This window comes from Schistocerca serialis, chromosome 3 (assembly GCF_023864345.2).
Source record: "Schistocerca serialis cubense isolate TAMUIC-IGC-003099 chromosome 3, iqSchSeri2.2, whole genome shotgun sequence".
Lineage (NCBI taxonomy): Eukaryota > Metazoa > Arthropoda > Insecta > Orthoptera > Acrididae > Schistocerca > Schistocerca serialis.
The window spans coordinates 80,037,031-80,054,138 of record NC_064640.1 but is presented as its reverse complement, the minus strand read 5'-3'; the positions used below and the strand labels follow the sequence as shown (position 1 = coordinate 80,054,138).

General features: G+C 40.0%; 1 protein-coding gene across 2 annotated transcripts in view; it reads left to right on the top strand.

The window, feature by feature from the left end:
- LOC126469740 (dual serine/threonine and tyrosine protein kinase-like) overlaps positions 1-17,108 on the top strand; it is a 339,571-nt gene that overhangs the window by 273,396 nt on the left and 49,067 nt on the right. For both annotated transcript variants that reach the window (XM_050096949.1, XM_050096948.1), the window contains one exon: positions 10,301-10,457. In XM_050096949.1, the coding sequence (XP_049952906.1) occupies positions 10,301-10,457 (157 nt within the window). The remainder of the gene's footprint in view (positions 1-10,300; positions 10,458-17,108) is intronic.

The window sequence follows — 17,108 nt, the reverse complement described above, 5'->3', positions numbered from 1 at the left end:
TGGTGGCTGGGAGAGGTGGCCGAAACACCATATCCTTAACATACCCCCATAAGGAAAAATCGCAGGGGGTAAGATCAGGGCTTCTTGGAGGCCGGTGATGACGTGCTCTGTCACGGGCTGCCTGGCGGCCGATCCATCGCCTCGGGTAGTTGACGTTCAGGTAGTTACGGACAGATAAGTGCCAATGTGGTGGCGCTCCATCCTGCTGAAATATGAATTGTTGTGCTTCTTGTTCGAGCTGAGGGAACAGCCAATTCTCTAACATCTCCAGATACTGTAGTCCAGTTACAGTAGCACCTTCGAAGAAAAAGGGACCAAAAACTTTATTGGCTGAAATGGCGAACAAATGTACAACTAAATGAAACTTTATAGCTCCCTTAATTCGCCGACAGATAGTGCTTAGCTCTGCCTTTTGTCGTTGCAGAGTTTTAAATTCCTAAAGTTATGGTATTCTTTTTGAATCACCCTGTACTTCGAACATGATGGATGTCCAGCACATAGCTCGTGTGCGGTTGAAGCGGTATTGAATAGCATATTTCATGACGAGTGGATTGGTCGGTGAAGCACCATACCATGGCCCACACATTCACCGGATCTGATGTCCCCGGATTTCTTTTTGTGGGGAATGTTGAAGGATACTTGCTATTGTGGTCCACCGACAATGTCTGACAACATGCAATAGTGCAGTGTCAATGCGTGTGCGAACATCATGGAAGGCAAACTACTTGCCAAATGCATTGAGGTTGATGGACATCATTTTGAGCATTTATTGCATTAATGTGGTATTTACAGGTAATCACGCTGTAACAGCATGCGTTCCCAGAAATGATAAGTTCACAAAGGTACATGTATCACATTGGAACAACTAAAATAAAATGTTCAAATGTACCTATGTTCTGTATTTTAATTTAAAAAAGCCTACTTGTTACCAACTGTTCATCTAAAAATGTGAGCCATATGTTTGTGACTATTACAGTGCCTTCTATCACAAAGCAAAAAAAGTGGTCCAGCTAAAACATTCATATTTCTTTACGTACTACACAAATATGTAACAAAAAATGAGAGTTCCTATTTTAAAAAAATGCAGTTGGTATCCATTTGACCTATGGCATGGCCATCTAGCAGGTCAACCCTAGCACTATCTGGTTTCCCCCTTCAAGCTAGCCAAGTTTTGTTCTTTGTAGTTTTTTCATTTGACGCTTATTTCATGAGATATTTGACCCGCTCACGATCAGTGGACCACCCTGTATAGTACAACAAGAAGAATTAGTTCTTTCAGTGAATGACACTAATACTATAATCAATCCAAGTAAACACATAGTAACATAAAAATGGTAAACAATGTCCTTAAAACTATCATTTACTGGTTTTCTGCAAATGCTCCCTCTCAATTTTTAAAGAGACAATATATTCAGTTCTTCACATGTAGGAGTGCTATATGAATGATAAGTGTAACACAAGGTGAGAAAATAATAAATAGGATGGACACTTCAAAATCCTTATATGTCCATATTTATGAGAATTTAAACTGAAAAATTCACATTTTGGAACTCGTTAAACAGCTTAGTTCAACCATATTTTCACTTCTTATCAGAGAGACAGATCAGTAAGTTGACATATTTTGTGTACTTTCATTCAGTAATATCTTATTCAGTAATATCTTATGGAGTAATGTTCTGGGGTAACTCATCTTTAAGAAAGAAAATCTCCTGTGCTCAAAAATGTGCTGGAAGAATAATATATGGTGCTCACTCACATGTTCACAATCTTGTACACAATCTTGTACACATCTGTTTGGGGAGTTAGGCATTTTGACTACTGCTTCACAGCATATTTATTCACTCAAGAAATTTGTTTTAAATAATCCATTCCAATTCCATAGGAGCAATGATGCACATAATTACAATAGAAAAAGAAAAAATGACATTCGTTATTCTGCTTTAAGGTTGTCTTTAGCACAAAGAGGTGTGGAAAATGCTGCAACTACAATCTTGGATATAACACCATAGGCTTTACTTCCACTTATTGTCAGGCGTGTTTTTATCATGAACCTTGTTTAACAATGGCCAGTTATTTATAATCTTATTCAGACAACTATCAATTGTTCGTTATCATTGATTCATCCAAGCAAGCAACAATGCTTAATGATATCAGAAACTAGTACAATAACTCGGCAAGTTCTAGAACAAGTTCATAACTAGAATTTCCCAACATTGTAGTGTTCATTCCGCTCCATCGTGATGTCAATTTCACACATTACTGATTGCATGTGCATGGAAGTTACATATAAGTGTCCAGTTACCTAATATCAAACTTTATGAGCATAATACTGGGTGGTTATGATTATAAAGTGCACTTACTCACGGAGGTCCAATGTGGGCTGTAATTATAATATGGCAGTGGACCTTGATAGGTATACTAATGTGTGGATGTGAGAACAATTTATGCTGGAAAAAAATTATTTCCAATTTTGGCTATGAGGTGCAAATCGGACGCTGTACAGCATCTTGCCAATGCCTCCTGTGCTCATATTGAACAAATTGTGAATTGGTGATTAATAATAAAATCAACAATATGCATTTCTCACTTGTTTGACATCTTAAAACGACTTGTCGTTTTAGAATACAGAGGTGCCCACAGCATACTCACCATGGAGACATTGAATAAAAAGCAACAATTTGCCACTGAGAATGTTAAAAAAATATCCTGGTTCAAATTCCAGATAACCTGAATGAGTGGGTCCAAATAATGGTATGGAAAAAACATTCGAAATGTCACAGAACCACTCCTGTTCTGAACTACACTCTCCACACACTGTGGTTTAAATGCATCATTGAGCTGTTGGTGCACAGGGCAATTTGTGTAATTTAAAAATAGGCAAAATTGCAAGTTGTCATACCATTCTACACGTCTCCAGTTAGCTACTGTCCAGTTTGTGTTGATTGGTGTAGTGTGTTTACATTTTACGGCGTGCACTGCAGCTGTAGCGGTTATAAGCTAAGTACTGACAAACTTATTTGTACTCTGTAATACAGTTATTAAATTTAATAGAGTTCAGTCGTGTTGCGTGTTGTTTGTGGTGAAATAAAGGCTTAATAAACTTTTGTAATTGTTCGCTCGCTGTGTTTTTTAGAGTTTTCAGTTCATTGAAGTCGTTCAGTAAATTTCATGCTTTAGTTTTCAACTGACATTTATTATTGCTTCTGGTGAAATATTTCAGTAATATCTTCATTCAGTGTTTTAACTTCGCTTAGTGTTAAAGTGACCATTTGAATTTTTTTGGTTTTAGCTAATAATTTTGTGAAGTTTTGTTGGTATTGGTATTGGCTGTGTTGTAGTAGTATTAATACAAGTAGTTGCTTTCTTAGTACGCAGAGAATTTCGAGACCATTATTGTTAGTTCTTCAATAGTTCTACTGGTGTAACTGACCTTTGGTAATGTAGACGTATAGTTTTTTTTTTTTTTTTTTTCAGTAACTGTAAAATTTTCCATGAGTGAGAAGTGCGGGCTCTGTCGTAGGTTTGTGAGTAGTGGATTATGGTGTGCGGTTTGTTCAAAGTATTTTCATTGGGGGGAATGCAGTGGGGAAGCCAGTGTTCATTTTAGTGAGATCCTCTCCTGGGAATGCAGACTCTGTGGTAGAAACAAGTTGATAGAGGAGCAGGAGCGTAAGATCTGTGCCCTTCAGGTGCAGTTACAATGTGCAAAGGAGGAACTAGATAGGTTGAGGAGGGTGAAGGATGGTGGGGAATGGGAACTGGCAGTTGGCAAGAAGGCAGCTAGGAAGAGGAGGTATTCAGACAGTTATACTTTGCATACATGCAATAGATATGACCAACTGTCAGAGGTGAGCGGAGAGGAGCCTCGTGCAGCTGTAGATGTAGGGAACTTGTAGCAGTCCTCAGCGATTGGGAGGCCTAGGTTAGTTGCAAAGTCTAGCAGAAGGAAGGTTCTGCTGCTAGGTAGTTCCCACGGTAGAGGTGTGGGCCAGCAGTTGCAGGAAGTGTTGGGGAGTGAGTACCAGGTCACCAGCATTGTGAAGCCTAGTGCAGGGTTGGCTCAGGTGACTGAAAGCATAGGGGAGTTATGTAAGAATTTTATGGAGGAGGATCCGGTAGTGATAGTGGGTGGGGCGGGGAACAGTCTTGATAGGGACGGGGAATATGATGTCGATGGTGACTTGGTTAAGATACCTACTCAAACTGGTGGAACTAATGTACATTTCGTGCAACTGTTTCAGCGTCATGTTCGGCCTCACAGTAATGCAGCTTTTAGGCGCGTTAATGTGGGGCTGGGGAGGACACTGATGGCAGAGTGCATGGATCACATCTCAGTGATGCCAGTTGGGTCTATCAGTAGATTGGGTTTCACTAGGCATGGTTTGCACCTCAATAGGTATGGGAAGGGGAGGCTTGCTAAGCTTATAAATGACAGTGTAGTGGGTGGTGGTGGTGGTGGTGGTGGTGGTGGTGGTGGTGTCACTCGTGGAAAAATTCCTGTAGTAGTTGGTGTTAGAGCTGCACCTTTTTTAGATTGAAGTCAGCTGATAGATATAACTGCTCAAAGGAAGTCCCTCTAACTAAGGGCTCACCTTCAGAGGATGTAATGTTTCCAAGTAGAGAAGGAAATAGCATATTTCATCAAAATATAAGAGGTATTAGAGATAAAGTCAGTGAACTGCTAATAGATGTTGACTCTGAAATTATTGGTATATCAGAGCACCACTTAAATAATTTTATAATTCAGAGTCTTTCTTTACCAGGCTACAGATTAGCTGGCTGTTTCTCAAGGAGTTCCTTGCAGGGTGGGGAGTGGCTCTGTACGTAAATAATAGTATTCCATTTGAGTCCATAGGCATGTCACGACACTGCACTGAACAGATATTTGAAAGGTGTGCAGTGTTAGTTGAATTTGGTGAAACTAAACTTTTAATTGTTGTTGTTTATAGGTCCCCTAACTCCGACATCAGAGTATTTCTGCTCAAGCTAGAGAGGGTTCTTGATTCACTTTGTAGGAAGTACCAGAAAGTAGTTATATGTGGTGAGTTGAATATTAATTTTGTATATGATTGTGCAAGAAAAAGGATGTTGGTAGATCTCCTAAATTCATATGATCTGATGCAAACTGCATTTTTTCCAGCTAGGGTGCAGGGGAACAGTAGCACAGTCATAGACAATATTTTTATTCATTCTTCATTACTAGATGGGCATTCTGTTAGTAAAAGCGTGAATGGCCTTTCAGACCATGATGCCCCACTTTTAACACTAAATGGGTTTTGTACTCAAACTAATGTCATATGTAATTACAAACTACGTAGGAAAGTTAATCCAACAGCAATAGAGAGTTTTTTAAAACTTGTCAAGGAACAAGAGTGGTGGGATGTTTATAGTACCGATAATATAGATGATAAAACAATGCTTTCCATAACAAATTTCTCATGCTCTTTGAGAGTTGCTTTCCATTAGAACATTCTAAACGGGGTACTAGCAGTAATGGGCAGCCTGGGTGGCTGACTAGTGGGATAAGGATATCATGTAGGTAAAGCAGGAATTATATCAAAATGTTAGCAGTAGTCACAATCAAGCTACAGTAGCCCATTACAAACAGTATTGTAATGTGCTTAAAAATATTATTAGGAAAGCAAAGAGTATGTGGTATGCAAATAGAATAGCTAATTCACAGGATAAAATTAAAACCATATGGTCAGTTGTGAAGGAAGTGTCTGGTCAGCAGCACAAGGTTGATGATATAAAGTCAGTTCGCAGTAATAATATTTCTGTTACTGATAAATCAGATATATGTACAGTATTTAACAACCATTTTCTGAGCATTGCTGGTGAATTAAATAAAAATTTAGTTTCTACAGGAAATCATATAAATTTCTTAGCAAATACCTATCCGAGATTGACGTCTGAAATACTCCTCTGTGATACGGACCAGAGGGAGAGTGAGTCAATAATTAAATCACTGAAGACTAAGGACTCTCATGGTTATGATGGAGTGTCTAGTAGAATATTAAAGTACTGTGCTGCACATGTTAGCCCTGTATTTAGCCATATTTGTAATTTTTCCTTTAGGAATGGTCAGTTTCCTAAGCGATTAAAGTACTCAGTAGTAAAGCCGCTTTATAAAAAGGGAGAAAGGGATAATGTAGATAATTTTAGACCTATTTCTATGCCATCAGTGTTTGCAAAAGTTATTGAAAAGGCTGTGTAAGTAAGGATAATTGATCATTTTATATCATACAATCATGTACAGTTCGGCTTTAGAAGTTGTTTAACAACTGAAAATGCTATATTCTCTTTTCACTGTGAGGTACTGGATGGGCTAAACAAAAAATTTTGAACACTTGGCGTAGTTTTTGATTTAACTAAGGCATTTGGTTGTGTTGATCACTGCTCCAGAAGTTGAACCATTACGGAATATGGGGAGTAGCTCACAATTGGTTCACCTCTTACTTTAGCAACAGGCACAAAAGTCACTATTCACAATGTTGATAACGGCTGTGATGTGGGATCTGAGTGGGGTACTGTCAAGTGGGGGGTGCCCCAGGGATCAGTGTTGGGGACGTTCCTGTTCCTTATTTATATAACTGAAATGCCCTCTATTATTACGGGTAAATCTAAAATATTTCTGTTTGCTTATGACACTAGCTTGGTAGTAAAGGATGTTGTGTGCAACATTGACTTGGTTTCAAATGGTGCCGTACATGACCTCAGTTCATGGCTTGTATAAAATAAACTAACGTTAAATCACAGTAAGACTCAGTTTTTACAGTTTCTAACACACAATTCAACAAAAGTGACGTTTTAATTTCACAAAATGAGCATATGATTAGTGAAACTGAACAGTAAAATTTCTAGGTGTTCAGATAGATAGTAAGCTGTCGTGGAAAGCCCACGTTCAGGATCTTGTTCAAGGACTTAATACTGCCATTTTTACTATTTGAATGGTATCATAGGTGAGTGATACTTCGACACGAAAATTACTCTACTTAGCTTATTTTCATTTTCTTATGTCATATGGTATTATATTTTGGGGTAACTCTTCCCATTTTACAAGGATATTTTTGGCTCAGAAACAGGTGGTTCGGGCAATAAGTGGTGTGAGTTCACGAACCTCTTGTCGACCTCTGTTCACAAGTCTGGGTATTTTGACATTGACCTCAATATGTATATTCTTTATTGTCGTTTCTTGTTACCAGTATTAGTTTATTCCAAAGAATAAGCAGCTTTCACTCGGTTAATATTCGCCAGAAATCAAACCTGCATTTGGATCGGATTTCCTTAACTCTTGTGCAAAAAGGTGTGCAGTATACTGCTGCATCCATTTTCAATAAGCTGCCACTCGAATTCAAAAATCTTAGCAGTAATCCACGCACTTTCAGATCAAAACTGAAGAGTTTCCTCATGGGTCACGCCTATTCTGTCGAGGAGTTAATTGAAAAATTAAGCTGATTCTTATTGTATTGCTGAAAATGTTTACTTAAACTTATGGACTGACTTTTTTCAGATTCATGAACATTTATTTTTATCTGTTATTACTTTTACGTTGTAATTTCATGTACTGACACGTTCCATGACCTTGGTGATTTGCTCCTGAATTTGGTCCTATGGAACTTGATGTGTAAATAAAATAAATAAGATGTTCAGCTTTGTGCACTGCTGTGAGCAGTGTCCTCTGGCCTCTCGCAAGGTACCTGACTGCAAATTGCATGCAGGTCCTTTCATAGTATTTGCTTGAAAACGCTTCGAGATGAACTTTAATTCCCATATAACAGCAATTCCAGTTGGGTTTTAAACTGACTGTTATTGACAAGGCATGTCTGGTCCCTGTTGATTAGGATATTTTTGCGACCACTGTTCTTATGCTCTATGGTTTTGGATGGTGCATCATTTCTTGTCAAAATGCTGGACAGTCTGCAATGATACGCCAATGAATCGAGCAAGTGTGCATCCAAACACGATAGCTCCCTACTGTCATTATGCCAAACCTCCATGTTGACTCATTTTCTTGTGCAAATTTCATGCAACTGACTGACATATGCACCTCACTTCACTACTATGATATGCATCAGTGATGGAAGGTCACAATACCATCTGGTACCAATTATACACTGTCTACAGTGCTCCAAAGCAATAGGTTTGCTTTTTAATAGGGTGACTAATACTTTGTCTGGTGCGCTCACATAACAGTGGATGATGTAGCTGCAGTGACAAGCAATCCATTGCACAGTATGCTGAACTTTTTGCTAAGACCTTCACAGACAAACATTACCATCCAAACCTAGTCCGCACACAGAATTCCTGTGCTAAATCCAACATTTTCCTTGTTCTCCAACTGTCCTTATGAACCAGTTGCAGAGGAGTACACCAGTTATTACCTAATATAAACTGCATTGGAACAACTTAGCCACATGCTTTGGCAGGGTTTCAGCTCCCTGTTATCATGCACAGAAATGAGAACGTCCTACCGACTGTCCTCCCCAGCTCTCCTAAAGTTGTAATCCACCACCCAGCCTATCTATAAAATAAATGGGTCCATCCTTAAGCCACCTTGTCAGATGGGTCATAACTTTGTCATAGACCCAGGAGCAAGACCTCTGCACCCTATTCCATTACTGTCACAGCCATATCTTATCGTTGCTAATTGGAGACATGTTGCTTCAGGAGGGTGTGTGCACAACTGTATAGTATTGTGGAAAATTTGGTGAAATTGCCTTGAGTTTAGTTCTATCATTCAGGTATATCAGTAGACACATAGGCTGTCTTATCGATGAGAGTATTTGTTCCTCACAGTTTGACTTTCTTGTACAAAGCTATTTGTGCCTTTTGGCTCCATTTTGGATAACTAGTTAAGTTTGGGAGTGAAATGTGTGGTGAGAATTGGCAAGTTAGCCTGAAATCAGTAAATATTGCAACAATACATTGTATTTTCATGCAGTTGAGAAAAACAAAATAAAACTTTATCAAATATCCTATCCTATCTCATGTGTGAAAGCAATCACGTCATGTGCTAGCTCTACTGCAGCATTTGCATAGCTTAGCTCAGTGTATTATGTGGACAAGACCACCAAGCAGGTGTTCACTCAAATGAATAGCTACAGCCAAACTATCAGCAAGAACAGAGTTATCTACCCAGTGGCAAACAAGCTGCTGAGCACAACACACTGACTTCAGTGGCTGCTTCACAACCAATGTTATCTGTTCCCCTCTTCTCTGCGATACCAGTTTCAATGAATTACGCAGTTAGGAATTGCCTGTACAATATATCTTTAAATTTTGCAATACTCCAAGCTTGTCAAGCTATTGGCCCCTGTTTCATACTCACCTGTACCCCTTGTCTCCATACTGACCACATCCTTATTCTCCACTCACACTTCCCTTTCCTGTAGTCTCCCTCTTTGTATGTTCTGTCTCCCTCTCCAGATTCACTCCTCCACATTGTTGTGGACCACTTGCAACTCCCACTGCCTGTAGCCGTGAGCTTACCCAGAGAGCCCTGTTCTTTTAACTTGCTGCCCTCCCTCCCAGTCATCAGCTGCTTTTCCCTGCAAATCTTCTTCCACCTCCTTTCTCCCCTCACTCACTACATCCGATACAAACCCTAACCTCAACTGAGCCAAAGTGCTGGGACACTGTAATCGGCAAGGCAGTGTGTGTGTGTGTGTGTGTGTGTGTGTGTGTGTGTGTGTGTGTGTGTGTGTTTTTTTCTAAAGGAGGACATAGTCCAGCATTTTCAGTCTTCCATACGTGGTTATTGACCACTCAATGCCTCAACTATATAGTGAGTTGTCATATTTACTCCATGCATTAACGTTTAAACCAAGATGTTCCATTAGAATATTTATATGTTATTAGTTTGCAACTTATTTTCTGACATGTGTAATTGTAGACTTACTGGAAAATCTGCCCTCTATTTTAGCTGCCAACTACTTGAGTGCACTGTGTGTGTCAAAGTAATGTGTATTTCCAAGTGATAAGATTATTAAGCTGTTTATAACAAGGCTTTAATAGGTTATAGTATGATAACCTCATAAAGTTTTTCTTTAGTGATCAGTCCCTAGTACTTCCTTCAAAGTTGAATTTGTAGATTGCATTAATGCACAAACTAACTTGTGTTTATCTTTCTAAAGCAATATTTGGATATCATGTACAGAAATGATAATTGGAGCTAATTCTAAGTGTTAATAACAGTAGTTTAAAGCCGTTAATATGTAACTCTTGTTACTTTTAGTATTTTCAAAACTATTCCACTTTTGGAAAGCTGTATTTGTAATTGCGTTAATGTATATTTTAGGAATGCCGCAGCTTGGAAAAGAGATTGGAAGGGGGCAGTATGGAGTGGTGTTCTCGTGTGATTCTTGGGGCGGCACAGGTCCGTGTGCGGTGAAATCTGTTGTGCCTCCTGATGACAAGCATTGGAATGACCTGGCAATGGAGTTCTATTACACAAGGTGAGATTACTTTGCTCATTAAAATATTAATTGATGCCTTGTGTATGTTATCTACACTGAGTTTGAAATAGAAGATCGCTTTTGAATAAGTTGCAGGGTAATTTATTAAATAATTTGTGTCAGAATTATATATAATTAATAAACAATTTGGGACTAGAACAACAATGCAGATTTAGAAATAAATTATTTATAAACATTTACAGAACAAAAAATAGTAATAATATAGAAGGAGAGAAAAAAGAAAGTTTATTTACAGGTGGCAGCAAATTGACAGTTCAGTTATGTGACTGTCAATATGCTGTAGCGTTGGACGTAGTTGTTTTTGTTTGATTTTGAAGTTTAGCCAGAAGGTATCTCAATATTGATAACCACAAGAGAACAGTGTTTTTGTTAGTGGAAGCAAAGATATTTTGGAAATCTCACTCATTATTTTAGCCATTAGGTTGACTGCACTGCAGCCATCAATGATTCCATGAAATGAATACACATTAGTAAAACTGGTGAGAGGTTCATCATTAATGAGATTTTTATGCATGTTTTCAACTTATCAGCTTATTGTTATCATTAAACTGTTTCCCCCATACATGAGCATTCGGCCTGCCAAACAGGTAGAAATTTAGTGGCACTAAGTCATGAGTTTGTGAGGTTGCTACACAACTTTCAGTCTGAACCTGTCTTTTTAACTGCCATATGCTCTGACATTATTTTGATGCAGCTTTAATGACCCTTGCATGTAACTCTGAGTTCTTTATTCATAAGATAGGGTGCAGCGTAGCTGAGTGCAAACAACAAAGTTCATTGGTAATGATTGTTGAAGTTTCAAGGAACGTATGACACTTAAGCTTTGATGTTCACTCTGTTTTATTCATAGATGACACCTTGGTTTTAACTGAAAATGACAGTTTAGAACAAATTCATGATACTGTGGAAAATGTAATGGGAAACCGAGAATTATGGCTTCTGCAAAATGGATTAAAACTCAATGTCGCAAAAACACAATTAGTGCAGTTCAGTGCTAAAACAGCATCAGCATGTACCATAAAAATAGTGCACGGTGATCAGGAAATGACTGCAGCAAGTTACATAAAATTTCTAGGTCTAAATCTTCACAAAAATTTAAATTGAAAGGCACATGTAGACTTCGCAGCAAACTAACTAAATAGCCTAGCTTATACGGTGAATGTCTTATCTGGTTCCACCCTTATGGACACCAGGAAGATAGTCTACCACAGCTACTTTGAAACTATAATTCAATATGGAATAATTTTCTGGAGAAACTCTACAAACAGTCCGAGATTATTTACACTTCAAAACAGAATCATAACAAACATTTTTTTAGTCCAAACAAGATCATCATGTCACCCATTATTTAAAAAAATAAAAATACTAACCATTACTTGTCTGTACATCTACGAAATTTTTATTTTCATATATGAAAATCGAAACTCACTTGACAATTTTCATTTCAACCACAATTACTGTACTCATCAAAGACACAATTTCAAAGTTCCCTCTCATAATTTAAAACTTTACGCTCAAACACCATTGTCCACAGAATTAAAAATTTACGATAAATTAAATAACACAAATTGTTAAATGTGGAGTTTGACCCACTAAACAGATTGTTACTTAATACACTAGTGGAAAAATGTTTTTATTCAATTGAAGAATTGATGCAGGACATTTTGGTAATTTGAAAAGAAAAGAAACAATAAAGTTTATGTATTGTATAATAAATTGTTAATATATTGTATAAATTCTATTGCAAAATGGCCATAAGTTCTTGTTCTTGTTAAATTGTTCATGTCTCAAAATTTGGAAATGCCTGCTTAAATATGTTAATTATTATAACCTTATTTTTTTGAAGTAATTTGCCACGTCTCCAGTACAAAAAATCTTTGATTTGTAACTGTACATTATGAAACGAATAAACTATGTTCTACATTTATTCCATCCTCATCACAAAAGAATGCCACCATCAAATCACTATGTAACTTGGCAACATATTGCTTCTATAATACAGATATCTTCAGTGTTTCTGATTCATGCAATACATTCCATTAGGACCGAAATCAAAAAAGCGGGTTTCATCACACATGATGATTCCATGGAAGCATTGAGGAAAATTCCTAAGAAACTATTGAGAAGATCATTACACATGTAATTTGCTAACTCTCCCTTGTTGAGAGCCATGAAACCCAATAAGAACAGTGTTGTGTGTATCTTAATTGCAGAATTAGTCTTAACACAGATACTTGGCCCATACCTGTGTGCTCAGTCAATTTTCTCATTATGCTGCCTCTATCATTTCAGACAAATTCGTCAGTAACTGATTCGTTTAACCAGCTGTAATGGTTTGTGGTCTACCTTAAAGTCCTGGCACTGGATGTAGCTATTACCTTGTTGAATCTGCTATTACCTCGCTGAATCTTTTGAACACCTTGAAACACATTACCTCAGTTCACTGCGAAATGCTCATAATAGTAATGGAACTCAATAACTGGCTTAACTGGAATAAAATGAAGCAAAAATTATATATAGGTTATGTTGTAACTGACCAACATTCCAGCCTATAAACTTCCATTTCCCTTGAGTGTACCATAGCCAAGACACATGGACTGTACATTACTTTTGGATCGACACTTGTACATTTGGCAGAATCTACCTTCTTTTCATCTCTCCGCCCCCCGGTAGCTGAGTGGTCAGCGCGACAGACTGTCAATCCTAAGGGCCCAGGTTCGATTCCCGGCTGGGTTGGAGATTTTCTCCGCTCAGGTACTGGCTGTTGTGTTGTCCTAATCATCATCATTTCATCCCCATCGACGCGCAAGTCACCAAAGTGGTGCCAAATTGAAAGACTTGCACCAGGCGAGCAGTCTACCCGACGGGAGGCCCTTGTCACACGCCATCATTATTATTATTATCATCATCTCTATTTCAAAAATTATCCTTTTTGTACTGTTTTTATTCCATCATGGATTTTCCATTGATTGATTTAGACTTTATTATATGCTGGTAGTGCATATTCAAGTTAAACAACATTTTATTTTAGTAACATTGTAAGTGATAGAAGTAATAACTCAATTTTCTCATCCCATAATTGGTCCTCTGGAATGGAGTATTAGCATATTCTTGCACATTTTATATTAATTTTGTTCTTCTATATACACAAAAGATCCCCTGTATACCGAGCGAGGTGGCACAGTGGTTAGACACTGAACTCGCATTTGGGAGGACGACAGTTCAAGTTCGCGTCCGGCCATCCTGATTTAGGTTTTCCGTGATTTCTCTAAATCGCTCCAGGCAAATGCCGGGATGGTTCCTTTCAAAGGGCACGGCCGGCTTCCTTCCCCGTCCTTCCCTAATCCATTGAGACCGATGACCTCGCTGTCTGGTCTCCTTCCTCAAAACAACCCAACCCCTCCCCTGTATAACAACAACAAAAGTGTACAGCCTATTAAAGTATAAACCACTTCAGAATTTCAAGGGGTCATAGGGTTAGGTATAGTGAATTAATTGTTCCATCAATGAAAGTCATGATAAACATTATGATGTGGAATGTCTCAATAGAACAAGCATAGAACACTTGTATACTACTAAATAATAATAATAATTATAATGATAAAGTTATTATATGGATGCATACTGGCAATTTACAGTTTTTTTTCCCTCTCTCTTTGAAAGTGACTGAATTATTTATATTCAAGAAGTCCTCTGCGGTACGGAAGGAATTCTTAAGGAGAAACTCTTTAATTTCCACTTGAAAACACTTCTGCTACATTTAACATTTGATGATGCCACTATGTCTGCAGTAGCCAGAATGAGATTTTCACTCTGCAGCGGAGTGTGCGCTGATATGAAACTTCCTGGCAGATTAAAACTGTGTGCCCGACCGGGACTCGAACTCGGGACCTTTGCCTTTCGCGGGCAAGTGCTCTACCAACTGAGCTACCGAGGTACTGGCAGAAGTAAAGCTGTGAGTACCGGGCGTAAGTCGTGCTTCGGTAGCTCAGTTGGTAGAGCACTTGCCCGCGAAAGGCAAAGGTCCCGAGTTTGAGTCCCGGTCGGGCACACAGTTTTAATCTGCCGGGTAGTTTCATATCAGCGCACACTCCGCTGCAGAGTGAAAATCTCATTCTGGAAACATCCCCCAGGCTGTGGCTAAGCCATGTCTCCGCAATATCCTTTCTTTCAGGAGTGCTAGTTCTGCAAGGTTCGCAGGAGAGCTTCTGTAAAGTTTGGAAGGTAGGAGACGAGGCACTGGTAGAGCACTTGTCCGCGAAAGGCAAAGGTCCTGAGTTCGAGTCCCGGTCGGGCACACAGTTTTAATCTGCCAGGAAGTTTCATGTCTGCAGTAGATTGGGACATTATTTTTATAAAACAGGCCTGAAAATGGTCATTATAATCTGTTGATAAAAAGCTTGTGACCATAGACGTAAAGTAAAGGAAAGTTATTCTATATTCGGATCACTGTTTTATTCGTGACAATATCGCAGCTTGGGATACATTACTACAAAACACAAAAGTATCAAAATTGACAGATGCTGAAGAAAGTCACTCGCTGATGTGGTGGCACTACATAAAAGTAAGGTGTGGTAGAAATAAAGATGCTGATTGAAGTCACGACCTCGTCCATTGGTATCGCCAGCATGACATCAATAATTTTTTTATGCAAAATGTGGAATTAATCATATCTGGTGGAAGACGTGACATGAAAAACAATTTATACACCCATCGGTGTAGCAGGCACAGGGACAGTGTGGCATGAGTGTGTCTCAAGCATCATCACATAGCATATCCATTGTGGCGTGGGTGTAGAGGATAAGACGATGTTGATGAGACAAGGAGCAGGAGAAGACTGAGAGTAAGGTTAGGTAAGCGGAAGCCTCACTAGGGACCGAGCTATTGTCCTGCACTGGTAGCCACTGACCATAGTATGCAGGTATCTGGTTTCAAGGCAGTGTTGACAGCTTGGTACAGAAGTAAACACATGAGGGAAGAAACTCACTGCCTTAGCATATGGCCATAGCCTGTTACATTAAGTCAGATGTGCAGCAAAAGGTCACCACACAATCTCCCTGCTTCCCCCCCCCCCCCCCCCCCCGCCCCCCCCCCCCCTCCCCCTCAATGAAGTGCAGAGCTCGGGTGGTGAGCGAGGTGGTGACAGTGAAGGCTGTTACCATTGCAGTGGCATGTAGTACCAGGAATGAAAATGTGAGTGGTGGCAACAATGATGTGGTTGCCGGTCATCCAACAGAGGTGGGTGCCGGATGCCAGGATGCTGGGTGTTAGGTGAGTGGGGCAGCCAGATGATGATAATACTGGTGTGCTGTGTGACAGTGAGCAGTGGCACAGTACTGGCAGCAGGGCAGGTGAGAGAGATGAATAAGCTAGTGGCGTGTGGGGTTGGGGGTGCAGTGCTCAGTTGGCCTGAGCCTGTGCCCAGTGCTGCATGCGCAAGGTGGGTGGGCACTGAGTGTGGTTGCTGGCATGGGCCTGTGGAGCACGGGCATCATTTTTGAGTGGCTGCATGGAGGGGTCGATAGCCTAGTGGCCACGTTTGACAGCTGAAAGCACATGCATATGGCTCTGTGAGTGTGAATCTCCAATGTCTCCAGCACGAGTATGGGCCTTAAAATCTCAGGGGTGTGGCACTGGGAATGCATGAAATAATGCTGTTGTGGAAGTGGTGGAGGCTCCAGCGCAGCGTCGGGTGCATACCTGACTGTTGGGACAGCATGTAGGCGGGCTTCAGCCGATCAATTGAAATGTTAGTAGGGGTGGTGTGGAGATGCAAGGTAAACGCCTTAGAGTCCTGTTTCAGCACCCAGTGGTGACTGGAGTAATGCAGACAAAGCAGGGGCTAGTGAGCATTGATGCTCAGCATTATGTAGGTGCACGATACAAGACCACTGGCAATGAATGCTGTGTGTTTGCCATGGCTCTGGGGAAGAGTGGGCTATAAGCAAGCCATGCAGTTTTGCAAGCCAGTGGTGAATTCGGAGCTGACATCATCCGGAGGCAGGTTGGCGGGATCCAGGAAGTTGCCCGGCATAACCAATGTTTGGCTGTAAACAGAGTTGGTGGCAGATGTTGTAGTGTTGGCCTCGTGGGTGGTGTGAAGGCCGAGGAATACTAGAGGCAGGGCAGCATTGCACTTGTTGTTACATGCGAGGGCAGTATGAAAGGTATGGTGGAACCATTCCACCATGTTGTTGGTAGCTGAATGGTAGCTTGATGTCAGGGGCATGTCAGTCCCACACATGTCTGTAAGTGTGCGAAAAAAGCCAGATGTAAATTGGCATCGACAGTCTGTAGTAATGAGGCATGGGCAGCCAAAATGGGCAATCTGTGTGGAGGTGAAGGCAGTGGTAACTTCAGGTATTGGTGTTGGCTCAGGCTAGTGTGTGAAAATTTTTCCATGGTGAGGGGGTAGTGGCAACTGGCAGAGGGCTGATGATATCAACATGTGTGAAACGATGCCTGACATCTGGGAAGGCAGTGACGGAGGCATGAGTAGGATTGCAGGAGCCATTCTGGCCAGGAATTTGTGACTCAACAGCTGTCAGCACTTTCTTTCTGATAACATGTTACAGGTGAGACAATTGCACATATATTCTTTCGGTGTCGGCATCGGCACTTCCTATATCC